The sequence below is a fragment of the Anastrepha obliqua genome, chromosome 1 (genome assembly GCF_027943255.1).
Source record: "Anastrepha obliqua isolate idAnaObli1 chromosome 1, idAnaObli1_1.0, whole genome shotgun sequence".
In the NCBI taxonomy this organism is placed as follows: domain Eukaryota; kingdom Metazoa; phylum Arthropoda; class Insecta; order Diptera; family Tephritidae; genus Anastrepha; species Anastrepha obliqua.
In genome coordinates, this window is record NC_072892.1 from 4000601 (window position 1) to 4017669 (window position 17069).

Genomic DNA, 17069 nt, shown 5'->3' on the forward strand with positions numbered 1-17069 from the left:
GTCATCCTCAAATGTCATCCATGTCATCCTCTTCAATTTTTGGAAACTCGTTGAGCATGTCACGGTAACGCTCGCCATTTACTGTAACCGCGGAAGAAGAAGAAGACTCACCACTTTGGAAATAGGTTTTCAATATTTCCCAATTTTGTTCAAGCGTATATCGTCCCATTTCGTAAATGTCAAACCTTTAAGTAAATTATGAACACATTTGACATGTCATTTGTGTTACCATTCTCAAAAAAATATGTGCTTCAAAAAGCAGACGCAATATGGCCCACCCTGTACTTTAACCAAAAGAAAAAACATAATTTAAAATGAATTTAAAACTTGTATATTACAAAAATTAAATATTAAGAGCCAAAATCGCTGAAAGTTTGAGAAGCCACAAAAATCTTTAAATCAATATAATTGAATATTGAAACATAAAAATAATTAAAGAAAAAATTAATTTATTTTTACTAAAAATTATCTTTGTGTGCTCGAGGACGAAAGAAAAATTATCTTCAAAAATATTCCAAAATTTTAATTTTGAAGTTTCGAAGCGCAAAAAAGCGACATCGAAGTTTTCGAAGTCCTTAACAAAAAAAAAACAACATCAAATAATTAAAAGTGAATAAATATAGGAAAAAATTAATAAACGTAATTAAAACTCGTTGCTGTGTAGTTAAGTTTTCGAATAACTGAATAATGAATAAGTAAAATTCGGAAAAAATTAAGTTGTTATAAATTCTCTCTGTCTGAACCAAATTGAGAAATGAATTTGGTTCTTGCAAAGCCAAAATATTCTAAAATGATAAAATAATATGAATTATATAAATTATGCCACTCGATTGGAGTTTTAAAAGTTTTGAAGTACGAAGTAAAAACCAAATGTATAAGAAATAAAATTGAAATTAAAAATGTCGAAGTTCAGAAATCCAAGTTTTCGAACTTTCGAAGCAAATCAAACATATAGAAATAAAGGAAAAATTTTAATAAAAATAATTAAGTAAATAAATAGAATTTGAAAAGTACGTTATTATTATAGATTTGACTAATAGATTTTGGAAAAAACTAAAGTATGTTTAACTTAAAAAGTATTCGACGGTGAAGTGAAAAAATAGAAATAGTGCGGAAACCTCCTATTCGATTGGTCAAATCTTAAGTTTGCCTTAAAATAATTAGAATAAATTCACAAATTAGGCGCGTACCGTATATGATCGTAATAGCAAATTTCAAAAATTCAAAAAGCCTTGTAAAATCATATTTGATTCGGAAATCAAAAAATAAAAAAAAGAGTTATAAATATGCACAAATCATATACACACATGCACATATGTATGACCGTAAATGCAAAAATTATTAAAACGAAAAATGAAAAATTCATGAATTTTAAAATTGCACGACGATTACCAATAAATTTCAATAGTATGAAATATGAAAACAAACGAGTCGTTCAACGTCTTGAGAAGAATTTCAATATCAAAATTCCATTGTTGCGCTTGTAAATACAGTACATATAAGCTACTCTTATTGCTGTTGTTCTCGTTGTTCTCGTTTTATACGAGTATGTTTGTTGTTGCATGTCGGCTGGCGCATACACAAATTTTCGCTCACGGCTGAGTGCTGCTTTCTCGACAAGTGTCAGTGTTAATTGTGGCATGCACAAGTCTTTTGTTTATTATCATTTTCCTTTTCTTTTGGAATACTATTTTCTTTTTTTTTTGTTTTTTGGATTGTGGGCAGTTGTGTCTCTTATGCAATTTTTATTTGCTCAAAAAAATTTCAACCTTTAAGTGGCGGGGTGAAATATTATTTGCCATTTAAGTATTTGAAGGCAAAAAACATTTTAAGCCACTGGCTAATTTTTTAGCTGCGTGCCGTGATTTTCAATTAAATTTTTTCAACGCCAGAACGGCGTTGTAGGGGAGCAGAGGAAATGAATGCAAAATTTTCAATTATTAGGTAAGAAAACTAGCTGACTCTGACGAATTCAGTGAAAGCGAATTAGCGGCTCCTAGTTCGCGTATGTCGCTACCTTCTGCATTCTCTTCACCGCTTCTGAAATTGAAATTTGAAAAAGTCGAGCCAAAAGGCGGCGAGGGAATGCTAACTTCTAAAACTCTTAGGTTAAAAAGCCCATTGTATTCGAAGCTCTGGAAAGTAAAAGCTAGTCAATGATATTCAATTAGGAAAGGAGAAAAGTGACAGAGAGAAAGAGAGAAAGAGATATTATAGAATAGAAGTAGAGGCAGAGATAAATAGTACTGTAATTTTCCAGATTCTTTGACAAATCTGAAAATACTGTTCATTTTTAGAAGACGAATTTTACTCCCTCTCATGACATCGGAACAAAAAATTCGTACCCTTGCTCTAGCAAAGACAAAGCAAGGCTACACTAACCAAGATAGGCAAATCTGGTCTCCAATTATTCCAATGGTGGTCATATACTGACCCTATGGGTTGTCTCTTGGAATAGTACCGACCATCAACCGAACGTATTTCCTACCAAGATTTAGAAGAAAGAACGACAGTTTTTTTTCGAACTTGTCATAAATCATTTTACAGTTCTGCAACGTTTTGGGACTAGACGTCGCTTTTTATGTAGATTGCATACATAATCGCTGATCCAATTCATGATTCCTGTACAGCTGATTTCGATTATTGGCTCTGGTACTGGTTGGGTAACCGCTGAACCGCAATTGGCCAATTCATCGGCAATAAAATGCAGATTATAGAATTTGAAAGAATTATCTATTGAGCTGACGTAGTTGTAGAGTTTTTTTTTTTAATTTTTTATTTGCAAATAACTTTCAGCCACATTTTTACCATTTCTCATTCACCCATGTTGGATAAAATACAGAAAGAAGGCTCAGAAATCCGTCAGTCTGCGTCAATTTTTTTTACTTTTCTATGTTTATATTCTTATCCCACGTAAAGCACGATCCTCGCACTTTTCCAAATTTACCTACTTTCCCTGTTTCTAAAAAAATCCTCCAATTCTATCCCTCGACTCCCCTTATCCTTTCCTTCCTTACTCCCGCACATTAGCCTGCGCATTATTTGCATTGTGGCTGCTAAAACAGTTACACATTGCATCAGTGGCGCCAGCGAGAGGAAGCGGACGATAGCGGTAATAGCGCAGGCACATGAAATTTACCGAAGTCCCCAACCATCTGTGCGACCCTTTTGCCATGAAAATGTGAGACACAGATGGCGCTCTAAGCAACGACAGGTGGGTACTCCCACTACTTAGGAGTGTTAGCGGCAGGCTAATCACCTACCCTGTCAGAAAACAAAACAGATTAACGAAACCAACACAAGACTGAGTCTTGTCGAGGCCCTAAATTCCCAAAAGGAGTGAAAAAGGAGAAGAAAAAAAATTATATTCTGAAATTCTATTTCTTTATTTGTATTCTTTACTTGTATTCCTTTATTTCTATGCTTTGTCTTCTATGATTCTTGTAACTTAACTTTACTCGGCAAAACTTACTTGGCCTTAAAGCTCTGCAATTAGCCAATAGAAACATTTAATGTTGCTCAGCTTTGTCTAAGCATTTCTCTTTAGAAGCAGAGATTTCCTTCTAATTCAAAAAGCAGTGAAGTGCAGTCGCCCTTTTTATGATGACTTACTTTTCAAATATTTAAGCACTTAATACGCTAAGAGCTAGCAATAACAACAACATCAGCATCAGCAACAAGTGTAGTTTTAATAAAGACATTAAAGTGAGCACCACATACAAACACAAACTATAAACCTTTAAAGCAAGTAAAAGTTCCGTGCCCGCAAAATTTATTCACATCATCTGCCTTAGCAACATGTTTGTATTCTAAACATTTTCTAGTTTTCTAATGTGTGTGTGTTTTTATATGTAAATAAAATTTGCCACACATTGAGTAAGTAATTATTTGATTGACGACTGTTGGCAATAAATAAAATTTTCGAAACGAAATGAAATTCTGCGTTTGGACCGAATTCACAAAAATGGTAAGACATAATTCATTTGGTATAAAGAAATAAATATTTATGAACTTGTTTTTGAGTATTTCCATAAATTTATGCATACAAGTGAGTATCTACCGCTGTAAGTCGTTTGCTAAAATTATTTTCAGACAGTGGCGTTCCTGCCTGCTGCTTCTCTACAGGTTTCCATAAAGATTAATTCTCTAAATGCAAACAAATATAGTATAGAAGTATTTTAAGCCAGTGAACCATATAAATCTGTCAATCAAATACCAATGGGGAGCATCTTTAATATTTCAACAGCAGAAATAATGAGCAGATGAGAAATAAAAATGGTATAATATCTGGTACTTGGGCATATGCCTGTATTGTTTACTCATACACAAATTGGTAATTTTTCTTTATAGTCATTAGCTGGAAGGCATTAAGACTCAGAGATGTGCTGTGTGAGAACCAGATATTCATATCTGCTCGCGCGAATTTTTATGAAATTTAAAACTCTTAGAATAACTAAAGCAATTAATGTATTATTTCATGCTGTAACCACCTATACATACATATTATACTGCTCTAAGGGAATATCTAACAAGCTCGTTCAAAATAAGTAAAAAATTATAAGGCAACATGATTCTCATACGGCTCTCAATTTACTTAAAATATAATACATAACTTAAGAGACTGAAACCTACATCTCTCTATGTTTACTAAGTTAAGTGGAGTTTAGGTTAACCAGAAGCAAGTGATGTTGGAATGGTAGGTTGGCCCAAGGTATTTAAAAATATGTCTAAGTCTTAGCTAACAGAGCTCTGGGGATCATTGTGATTTCCTTCAGTCAAGAGTCTAGAACGTCTCTGACGGGAGCAGCACTAATTGGGCTTGTAAACTGATTTTACTTCCTGGCAATTACAATGACCCCCGGGTGACCATTTTTCAGAGCAGCATGTGTGACCTTGTCTAACGCAGGTTTGGCAGCATTTGTTTCAAGTAAAAGCACAAGCTTTAAAAATATCTGGCAACGGGTTATTACTGCTTCGATTATTATTTTTCCCACTGTTTGTGATTTTTAAACTCGCTGGATACTCCGCCAGCGCAATTAGTATAACAATTCAAGCCCCTTATTGGATTTGCTCTTGGCAGTCAAGCAAAGAAATGAAAATAACAGAAAAAAGACAACAACAAATTCTTAAAAGATAATAAATACTTTTAACTGTTGATTGCTGCGTAGCATAATTACAGCGATTTATTAGCCACGAGCTAAGAAAATAATATATACGTACACATAGACATGGTTGCATACATACATTGATTCACATATACATACATTTCTACAGTGAGTGTGAATGAAAACCCTACAATGATTTTCTTGCGACGTTTTTACTTATACAGGTAACTCTGAACATAATTTTTTTATTCTTTAAATTTTATTTGAAAATTTATTAATTGTAGATAGTTAAATTTGCATAGCATTACTTTCAGCAGAATATTGTCACTTATTTGAAATTCAATGGCAGCCACTAATAAAAAAATATAAATAAATATTACAACCTACATAAGATAAAAGAGCTAAGAAATTTCATAACATTTTAATCAAAAGCAATTATTTCGATAATGTTGCCACATAATTTACATATATAGAGACATATATATATAATATATAAAGAGAAACTTTAAAACAGTTGAATTTAAAACTAAGAAAAAGGTATTAGTTGAGTTGCAGTTAGAAATCTTAAATTATAAATGTTGTTGTCTTGCGTTGCCACCTAATTTTATAGGGAAAAGAAATAAATTAATTTACAAAACTTAATTAAATATTAAAATATGGATATCAACCGAAACATGATTAAGGACGCTTACAAAAAAAATATTTTTTAATGGTGTAATGGAGAAAGTCTTTGCTCTTTCGGTAAGCCTTTCTTTTATTAAATTAATGAAATCTCAGACATAGAAATAAATAGTTTGCTGCAACACTTGGATCTCACGAAATGAATCTGCATCAAAATAACAAAAAAAAAAAAAAAACCAAGACATCACACAGGAGCAGTTGTAGTAAAACGGCGCTAGTCGCTAATTAGGATTATTTCGATAGAAATACTCAACCACTTCAACTGCAACATAAAACTACATGCCATGAATTTTTTTGTTTGGTTATTTCAAACAATTTTTTTATCTTTGTTGTGAGTTTACGGCTTTCATTTGAATTGTTTTTTATAAGAACAAATTATAATCGCAGAATAAACGAACAAAACAATAAGTATTACAAAAATTATGAAAAAAATTATAGTACGATTTTCAGTGGCACTCCACTGTAAATATGTGCATTGTAGATTTTGAAATTTTTATGAATTTTTTTTTTTTTTGTTATTTCAAATAAATTTTTTTATTTTTGTTGTGGAGTTTGAAAAGTTTCCGACTTTCGTTTTGTTTTTTTATTTAGAATATAAATTGAGTATTCAGATAAACTAATCAAAAACAAAAATAAAATAATTAGTGCTGAAAATATTACATTAATAAATCGTTGTATGATTTTTGGTAGCACTCACTGTAAATATATATGTATATATGTAAATTCATCTATGCACTCAATTAGCAAGGAGGTATGCTCTTGGCTTCATGAAAATTATATACTTATGTATGCATCTATTAGCAGACTGTAATTTCGCTGTGGAGGTAATGGAGAGCTGGGGGCAGTTTCGTTGATTAGCAGCACTAGGCGCAAATTGCTAGTGCTAGAAATGGGGGAAAATAGAAGTAATAAAAAATATAAGCATTTCAAGATATTATGTTCAGTATTTAATTAACAGAAAATTTGAAAGTGTAAAAGGTAAAAGCACAAATGACGTGCAAATTACTATGATATCAAATTTTTTCACGGGTAATTTTTTTATTTCTTTGCTCCAAAATATGTAAGTAAATGCATATAATTTTTTTTTTTTTTTACATTTTATTAATACTTACTCTCTAGCGTTATACTGTGCCATAAAAAATTCTCTTTCAAGCTTTCAATACAACAAGAACAAATGGATAGTTTAATGATTACTTAATTAGCTGGCCATTGAAGAGTTAACGTGAACTTGATATTGAATTTGGCAGCAGCAGCAAAGCCAAACAGCTTGAATTCCAAGTTTTTATTGAATTCACGAATTTATGCGTGTCGGAAAAGTGCGAGAAAAAATAGTAAAAAGAAATTGTGTAATAAATTTCGGTTTTTATTTTTGTTTTAACTTTTCTGTATTTCGGTAGAAAATAAGTAGCACTGCAGAATGAGTATGCATGGCAACATAAAATTTTTTAACATAAACAGTCAGCACTTTTTATGTTGCTAAATTATTGACTTTATCCAGACGTGAAAACATAAACAAAACATAAATTGAGATATAATAATTAACAGAGGTGTAGGAGGAGAATATGAATCTGTGTATGAATCTGCCGCTAAAATTGTGCACCGTGCAACTTATAGTCAGCTGCAATGTACAAAGGCCCATACATTTCCCGGAAAATATTTTTCCCAAATAAATACTCGAAGTGTGGTTTCAATGTCAGGGCCATCTTAGTGGCAGCAATAACAGAGCCAGAGGATCTTTTAACCAAAAGTTTTTCACTCGTTATTTTGTTTAGTAGTGTTTTCAGTCGAGAATCCCTTTCACAATTTATTCAGTTAGCAAAGCTGTAACTGAATCACCATAATCCCAGAAAACTTCACTAAAGATAGCTACTGAATATAAGTGGACCCGAGTGGATCCCTGGTTACACTAACCAGATAATTTTCAAGAAATATTTATGAAACAATTTTGAGATTAGGTCAAATTAGTTGACCTGCTCATCGAAGTGGTTCACTCGGTAGAGATAGACTCATTATGATGTTTTTTCATCAAGGTGGACCCACGATTGTGCCTTTTAGACAAACCATGTCCTGCGTCCAGGATCGTGCTACTTTGTGATCAATGGGGCATCGAAAAGTTGCAAAAGCGTTGCTCGATTCATCTTGAGGTTTGTCTCAAGCCTTCGCGCTTGTTGTCTGTTCGTAAATACAGTCACCCCACAGTTGATCTGCTCCAACATCGTTTCTTTGGATAACGCATAATTGCATTCTCCAGCTTAGTCGCATTCGCCTTGGTTCCTCTTTGCGCTCCCATTTTATGTGTCGGAGTTTTATCACAATCACTGCGAACTTGTTCACTGCTTCCCATTTCACTTTCGAGCTTAGCATTTGCGTTACCAGGTTATCTGGTATGGGGATGACGCCGGAAAGATTTACAAGCTCCACGTGCCCCTCGGGAAATCTGGCGCAGTAATTTTACACTCTCATCTTCGCTGTGGCATTCCTCGTAGGTCGAATTATTTACTACATTAAAAAGGTGGAGATGCGCAAGAAAGCCACCACCGCCACCGCTAAGAATCTGGGTTAGATAGAAATCTCTCTTCGTTTGGGAATCAACTTATGTGTCCAGTCTCATCTATTTGCCCACTTTGCTATAGAAATTATGATGTCTATAAAAGATTTTGCAATTATGTGGCAATATGCCCTTAACATTTCTATCCTTCGGCGGATTTCATCACTGACTCTAGCGAAACTGTTCCTAAACTTCTCAATTGTCCAGATTCTCAAAGAAGAGTTTCCAAAGGAATCTGAAGTGGCTGCTTTGAAGGGCGGCGTATCCGCACAAGAAATCCCGAATGGACTCTACCTCTTGCTCACCGTTGTATAAGCACACAGAAATCGTTTTGCGAAGCTCCGTACCTGGCGACCTCGTGAGAACCCGTATATTTCTTTTTGATGGACTCATTAAGCTCCGTATACTTTATTTATTAAGTGCTGGCCAAAAGAACGCGTTAATCAACAAGTCTTCATCAATTCACGCTCTTCAACTGCGACTGAATTCTCAAAGCCCTGCTGATAAACTTTCCTCTGCCAGTAGTGGGCTTCCTCATTTCCCAAAACACTGCTATCGCAACTTGACTGTCTTCAAGATCCATCATATGTACTTACTGCTTTGCCGTCATGGCATAATAACATAATTAACTTCCAATTATCAGTACGACTTGCTTGGCGTTCAGAATTAGTTTTGTCGCTGTATTCTTAAAACGCTGTGGCTCATAAAGCGTACTTGCGGTCCAACATGAGAGGAAGCTAGTGAAAGTTTCATAGCAAGAGCTCATTTAAGTGCCACTGTACTGTCCCAGCTGGTCTAAGTTGCCTCGCGGCATATCGATGAGAAACGCAATCATCAAAAACTACGATAAAAACATAAATACGTAATCTAGTTTATGAAACAATGCTTCCGAAGTAACGGTAGGGAAATTAGATCCGTATGAATTCCTTGGCTTAAATATGAAAGAAATAATATGAAAACTTCGTTTTATTTTGTTTCATTTCTGTTACTATTTGATTATTTTATTTATGCTTATTTATTTATTTTTTCATAGTTTTTATTTCTGCTTTCTCAATACTTTTCTCTTTTGCACTGCCAAATATCTTTTGCTGCTGGTAAATTATTTGGCAATGTGTGCAATAGTAATAGCATAATAGTAATAGAATAATATTGCGAAGGATAGACTTTATTTGGCAAGTAATCGTTTAATCTCTGCATATAGTTTCACGAAAGATAGATACACTCTTTCAAATCTTGTAGTGTTTCCTGAATATTGCATATCAGCTTTTCGAAAAAAGTTCAAGATGTTCAGTTTTAGTTGGGATTTTGTTGATCCATATACTCTAAAGTTATTATATACTTCTCCTGGGCGTTCGAAGCTGCTTCTACGAGAAAGCAAAGGCCCACTAGAAAGAGGCCAGCTGGAATAGGCCATCTTTATTTGGAGACCATATTAGTAGGCTGGTCAGATTAGGCCTAGGCTTGAAAGTGTCCAGAAAGTCATTGTCCGTTGTGCATTGCATTCTTTACATTTCACTGATAAAATTCCGTCCTATAACCTAACTTCTTCTTTAACCTAACTTTATCCCATTTCGGGTCAGCTTTCTTTGTGCGAAATCTGCAGGTCACGCGATGCTGAGTCCTATTATGCTGACGTTTATGTATCGCACATCGTTTTCAATGGTATTTTCCAGGTTTTTGGTGTTCTGTCTGGCCCTCTTTTCACTCCCTCCATTTGCATAATTTGCCTCACGGCGTGATTCTCTGGTCTTCTCATTGCCGGACCGTAACAGCGTAGACGGTTTCTCTTAGTGCTGATTGGAGCAACTTAATCCAACTTTTACCAAGAATAGAAGAGTATTGAATCAGGACCATCTTCGCTGACATGCGAGCCCAGGTATTTAAAGCTATCAATGATTTTGAAGGAGAAATTATTTTTTGTAAGAACACTAAATATTTGACGAAATATTTTCTCCCTCACTTTCGTTTTCGATTTGATAAGGGGGGCGATTGACTCCAGATTGTTACTCCTCAGTGAAGCTTACGAAATCGTGATACTTTCTAGTTAGGGATGGTTAGAACTAATTATGCTAATATGCTCCAATTTTTAATAGTTATATTGGCCTAGATTTTTCTTCCACAAAGTACTACTTCAAAATGTTACTAAATGAATTCTATCTCGCGATTTGTTGCATGACGATCTTGCGTTAGCAATTGAAGCACCGCATCATTTGTTTCTGACACAACATACGTTTTTAGATGGCCTTCACAAAATGTAACCTGCAAGGATCGACGGCCGTTTTGGAATTCGTTGTACCAGCATTTCGCGGTGGCTAAGTGTGGTAATTCATAGTCAAGTAATGTCAGAGATTGGTTGTCTATACACTTTTGTCTCGATAATCCCCGTCGAAAATTATTACAATTGCAGGAAAATTGTATAACTTTATAACGGTATAACTAAAATGCCTAAACTTTCATATCCTCTCCTACATAGGCAATCAATTTTTTCCAAAGGATACTTTAACACTCAAAACCCGCACGCACGGGCATTTATTGGTGTGATAAAATCTTTATGACTCATAGCTGCTTAATTATTTCACTTTGTCCAATAAAGAAAAACGAAGAAAAAACAAAAACATAATATAATGAAATCGTGCCTTTCGGACACGAGGTGAAGGCATACAATTTCATTAAATTAAAAATTTTATCGTCGATCATTTGGCTACAATTCAAGGTTAACCAAACGCACTCACGCACACGCACACTTACAAATATACACATGCTCCCGCAACACGCACATATGCCGTAATTAAGACGTTCGCAATAGCAACTACAACAAGCAACATTAGTTGCAACAATAGCAAACACCATAGTAGGGGCACGTTATGCATTAATCGGCACAACAATAGAGTGTCATCAATGCAATAATTAGAAAAATGGAAATAAAAATAAAACCAATAGAATAAAACCAGAGACAATAGGCTTAGTAATCAGCAGCAACCGGTCAGTGGTGCCCTCAAAAAAATCTACAGGCCACAAAATACAAGAAAAAAATGAATTAAGGCAAGGAGTTACCCAGGCAACATACGACTGAAAGAAATCAGTTTCAAGATTTCTGGATTTGGTGATCAGTTAGGCACAGAAAATTTGGCTGATCTAAGAGTTAGACGCATATGCCAGAAATGGTCACTAGCCTAATGTGGAGGCACATCTTAGACGGACGAAGAGCTGAGGAAGAATAAGGAAAGAAAAGGAGAATGAGAATGTCAAAAATTTAAGTTTTATTGGAAAAATCTTGCGTATTGATAAGAAAATTACGCAAGCCGGATAGAGCTTTGATGACCGCTGTAGCTGAGCGGGTTTGTAACTGACTAGCATTAGTTTGCTCCAGGGTCTATTACCCATTTTGTGCATACAACTGTAGGGTGCAATATAATTTGCGTAAATACAAAAATACGCCGTTCAATGAGTTTTGCAGTTCGATAAGAAAAGCACAATTTTATGGTTTGAAATACACTACAAATATTCAGTAAAGTGTCCCTGAATATCAATTTATTTCTTTCAACGAGACTCCAATTTCTGAATTCCATCCCTGAAGTAAGAACCTGGAAGGGCTGCAAGACGCGCTTCCACACCTTTTATGACCTCAACATTTCATGAAAAACCTATTCCGCGCATTCAAAATTCAAACAACAATTCGAACTTTAGTTTATCGATTTAACCCATTGTAAAAGCCAAGGCTTAACAAAGATTTTTGTATCTAAGCGAAATTTATTATTTTCTTCAGTAGAGCCTTGAAGTTACATTGGCTGTGCCAACATGAACATCTATTCCACTCTGTCTGGCTGGCTAATACTCCCATCAGTACTTTTATTTTGCAATTTTAGACTATGAAATAATAATTTCTTATACACTTTTTAATAATTAACCTTAAATTCTGGCATCGAATTAGAAATACTATTTTTAATATTATAAAACTTGTTTTAGGCACAGAAAACTCAAGATCAACTGATATCAAGAGATTTGGTTAAATTCGCAAATAGCTCTTCCTTAATATTTAATCTTTCCCAAAGTGACTGACAGTCTCAAATCCCTTGGATAAATAAAAATTAAAGGTAATATTGACCTCCTTGCAATATACGAAGGCTTACTCCAGATACGAGCGAAAAAATGAGGTATAAAGCAGTTTTATGGTGTACGGATAGGAAAATTCAGTGCTATTACGCCGTACAAACAAAGTAAAACTCTTGCCTTTGAAATTACTAAATTAATATGACTGCTGAATGAAAATTTAATATCGAAAATAATGCCAAGATCGCGAAATTCCAGCAAGAATTGCAAGTCACCGCCATAAAAGCCGTAAAGAGTTTTTAATAAAATATTGAGAGTGAACTTGAGAAATTTTCTTGAGTGCAGGACTTTGAAACATTATCTTTCCTTAGCTGGAAACAAAGGGTAAGGCACACTTTGTTGGAGATACTTGAGAGCTGAAGAGATGACCTCGTGTTTATTTTGTGTAGCTAATTCTATAGCTACATAATTTTCTGCAATGCACTTTGCTTTGGCACCTACATAATTCAGATTGATATAATAAGATTAATCAACAGCAGCTGGCTGTCTAGACTCTAGAGGCAGTTTACCAAGTGGGCTTGTTGCGTCCATCTCTTTTTTGTATGCCCGATATTGGAACACTATACATATTTTTCAGCTCGGCTTTTTGAATTTGTTTTCAAGAGACATCTTTTTTTTTAATAAAAAAAAAATAATTAAAATACAATTTTTAATACATTGAAAAAAATGTTTTTATTTAATTTTTTACAAAAAATATTGAAGTTTAATCGAATTTAAGAGTTAAAAAAAAAAAAAAATTTTTTTAGATTTTTTTTTGCCTACTACCCAAAAATTCTTATCAAACTAATGCAATACAATTTCAAACGCTTGGGCTCTGCTTGCAAGGCTGTACTTAAATGGTAACATATCATTGATTGCCACTGGCTTTACTCATTTTCTTATTGAATAACTGCTACTTGGTAGCAAGCCTCCTTCTGAACCATTAAGCTCAAATAAATAGCTCAGCCCTATAAATGAAAACAAGGGCATTCATAAGCAGAAACTTTAATAACAGAATACTCTACAATTGCCTCTTTTCACCTATTCTCTGTAACCTGCAATCCCAAAAACCCCAGTCTCCGACTCTTTAAGCTGAAGATTCTAGAAATTACCTCGATTTTAACCAATCCAAATCGATCAGCCTCAATTTGCTAGAGAAAGTTTCGTTAAAGCAAATATATTTTCCGGCTGTCTCAGCAGACCAAAGTCTCATTCGTTAACCACACTGACGATATTTATTTGCGCGTACTTTGTCATCGATCCACAAAAAGCTACTAAGCCTTGATAAAATCGGCAAAATTTGTCGTACGTTTTTCTTCTTCATCACCTTTTGTTCTCACTACATTCCAGATGACTGTGTATGGCTTATTGGGATTCCCCATATGTGTCAATGCCTTTGGCCATCCGCTGCGTAGCTATTAAGTGCATTTGATTCGCCAATTTACCGCTACAAAACGTACATGCTGGTTATTAATAATAGAAATCTCACACACACACATACACATACATACATATATACGCGAACATTTAGCTGAAATCTTCAATTTGCCGCGATTTTCATTCTAGGCACAGATGCCAAAATTTTCATTGAAACTTATTTACAAACACCTCTACATGCATTTGTAATGTGTGTATTTAAAACAGATTGCTGACAATTAATGCCCATTGCTTTGGCGCTCAGGCCTGCAACAAAGTAAACTCAAATCGAAAAATATGAACTACTTACGCTCCAATGGCGGCGAATTCTAGCGCGAAGGCAATGACATTAATTTGCTAAAATTTTCAATGAAAAAAGAGTAAGCGAGCAGACATAAAATTATAATTAAAATGCATCCACTACAAATAAAAAAAATATATATTACGCGTGGTGCGATCTAGGCCATCTGTTGGCACGCACTTTCTTGCTTACCCTACGACGCCACCATGCAGCTCACCAGAGAGACCTTTTCTCCAATCAATCACTCCCTGTTTTTCCTGCAGTAAATATAGTTTTTCCTTTTCATAATTTGACTTGTTGTATGTTTTTATAAGCATTGGTTTTTGTTGTTTTTGGCGCGTGTTTAAGTGCAGCTGATTTGCTGCTTTCCACATTCTTTTTTTTTCAGGCATTTGTGATTTTCTCGCATGAATTTTTCCTTTGAACCACTCAATTCGCATGACCGCCAATATGCCAATAAATATATTTAGGTGCATGTGTGTAGATGCATATGAATGAATTTGCAGTAAAACAGTTATAAGAGATAAGTCTGAGAGATACTTATTAATAATGCTGAAGTTTTGATGGGTGGATGGTTGTTGGAGTGGTGAAAAAGAATTTGATACTGATTTTATTGCAATTTAATATTTGGTTATCCTGTCGTTTTCAAAAAAAAAATTTCAATAGAACAATAAATTAACAATAGAAACATTTTTTTCGGAATAGGTATAAAACTAAAAAACCTCAATTTTTCTTACAGCCGACAAAAAATATATAAATAAATAAAAATATGTAAATGAAAACTAATTTATTTTCTTTCGGAAATTATTCTGACTTATTTATTATGATTATTATAAAAGTTACTTAAGAACATAAAATTAAATAAAAAAAAAATTGAGACAAAATATTTTATTAAAAATGAGGAGTGAAGAAAGTATTTTTGCAATTCTTGAAAGTATGAAAAAAATCGAATAAAAAAATAAATATAATAAACTACACAACCTGTCTGTAAAGGTTTGCGAAATTAGTTAAACATTTTCACAAGGACATACAATTGAATTTTTTCATAAATTTCAAGTTTAAAAAAATTATAATTTTTTGTATTTCAAGAATAAAGAAAGTCCCTAAATCTACTATTAATTTAAATTGAAACTCAAATTTTACTAAGCTGAGTAAAAATATAAAAAATCCCGCGTTGAGTTTTTTTCTTGAAAAAAGCCTCGCAAATATGAAAAGAAAATTATTTAAAAAAACAATGTATTTAAGAAAATCTTAATAAATAAGAAAAAAAGTATAAGGTTGTCAAAAAGTCTTGCGGTATTTTTATTGAATTTTCAATTGTTCATAAAATTGGTTATAATAATGCGATTTACGTCAAATATGCGCCGTTTGGTTCGATGACGAGTTCCCAACGAAATGCGAACCTCATAATGCCCCTCTTATAGAAGCTCGCTTCCCTATTGTCAAAAAACTCGGAGATCCAATTTTCACAGGACTCTCTTGTGGACAACTTCCGACTACCAAGCTCGTTCGCCATGGACAGAAATAGGTGGTAATCACTTGGTGCGAGATCCGGACTATACGGTGGATGCAAAAGAACCTCCCATCCGAGCTCCCGGAGCTTCTGGCGCGTCACCAAAGATGTGTGTGGCCTGGCGTTGTCTTGATGGAAGACAATTCGGCCTCTGTTGATCAAAGATGGCTTCTTCTGCATGAGTGCTGCATTCAAACGGTCCAGTTGTTGGCAGTACAGGTCCGAATTGAGCGTTTGGCCATAGGGGAGCAGCTCATAGTGGATGATTCCCTGCCAATCCCACCAAACACACAGAAGAACCTTCCTGGCCGTCAATCCAGGCTTGGCCACCGTCTGGGCAGCTTCACCGCTTTTCGACCACGACCGTTTGCGATTCAAGTTGTCGTAAGTGACCCACTTTTCATCGCCAGTCACCATCCGCTTAAAAAACGGGTCGATTTTGTTGCGATTCAGAAGCGATTCGCATGCATCCATACGGGCAAAAATGTTTTTTGCGTCAAGTCGTGTGGCACCCATACATCGAGCTTCTTTTTGAATCCAAGCTTCTTTAACGGCTTTCTCTAACGGTTTGATGACTCATGCCCAGCTCTTGGCCGATGCTACGGCTGCTACTATGCCGGTCTCTTTCCATAAATTCAGCGATTTTATCGCAATTTTCGACGACAGGCCTTCCGGACCGTGGCGCATCTTCGATCACCTCTGCACCAGAACGAAAACGTTGAAACCATCGTTGTGCGGTGGAAATGGAAACTGTATCGGGTCCATAAACTGCACAAATTTTATTGGCAGCATAAGATGCATTTTTGCCTTTATCGTAGTAGTACTGTAAAATATACCGTATTTTCTCTTTATTTTGCTCCATGTTTGCGAGGCTATAACTCACGAACGACTAAAAGCAAACAACAATTAATCAAACACGTGTTAGCACGAGAAAAGAGCTTTCCAAAAAGCTCTAGCGTGAACCGATGCGACGAATACAACTAGAACTACGCGTTTGCAAAGACAAGCTTGCGGAAATACCGCAAGACTTTTTTGACAACCTTATATTTTACGAAAATATTGGTTTAATAAATCTTAAATTTCTAAAGTTCAAATTTTTCAAAAATTTCGAAAGAATAATATTTTTGTCTTTGAAATAAATTCTTAAGCCAGAGGAATGATGAAAATTCATAAATCTGCTATTAATTTAAATTGAAACCCAAATTTTACTGAACAAAAGAAAAATATAAAAAACTTCCGAGTTGAGTTTTTTTCTTAAAAAAAAACTCCCAAATATGAAAACAAAACTACTTTTCAAAAATATCAAAAATAAATTTTTAACCCTTAAGCAAATTTTCAACTACGAAACTGGGGCAACAAAAAGTAAAAGTAAATAACCAAAATGTGTAACAAAACTTTATTTTCAGTTCTTTTTTT

The 17069-nt window shown here is 34.5% G+C and overlaps 1 protein-coding gene across 3 annotated transcripts in view; it reads left to right on the top strand.

The window, feature by feature from the left end:
• The window catches only part of LOC129241891 (A disintegrin and metalloproteinase with thrombospondin motifs 9), a 127418-nt gene that overhangs the window by 68347 nt on the left and 42002 nt on the right, over window positions 1–17069 (top strand). Inside the window, exon 1 of one of the 3 annotated variants that reach the window (XM_054878441.1) lies at window positions 3940–3967. The exons of the other annotated variants lie outside the window; for them this stretch is intronic. Coding sequence (XP_054734416.1) covers window positions 3965–3967 — 3 coding nt within the window. The 5' untranslated portion in view covers window positions 3940–3964. Of the gene's footprint in view, window positions 1–3939; window positions 3968–17069 lie in introns of those variants that run through there. 3 annotated transcript variants of the gene reach the window in all.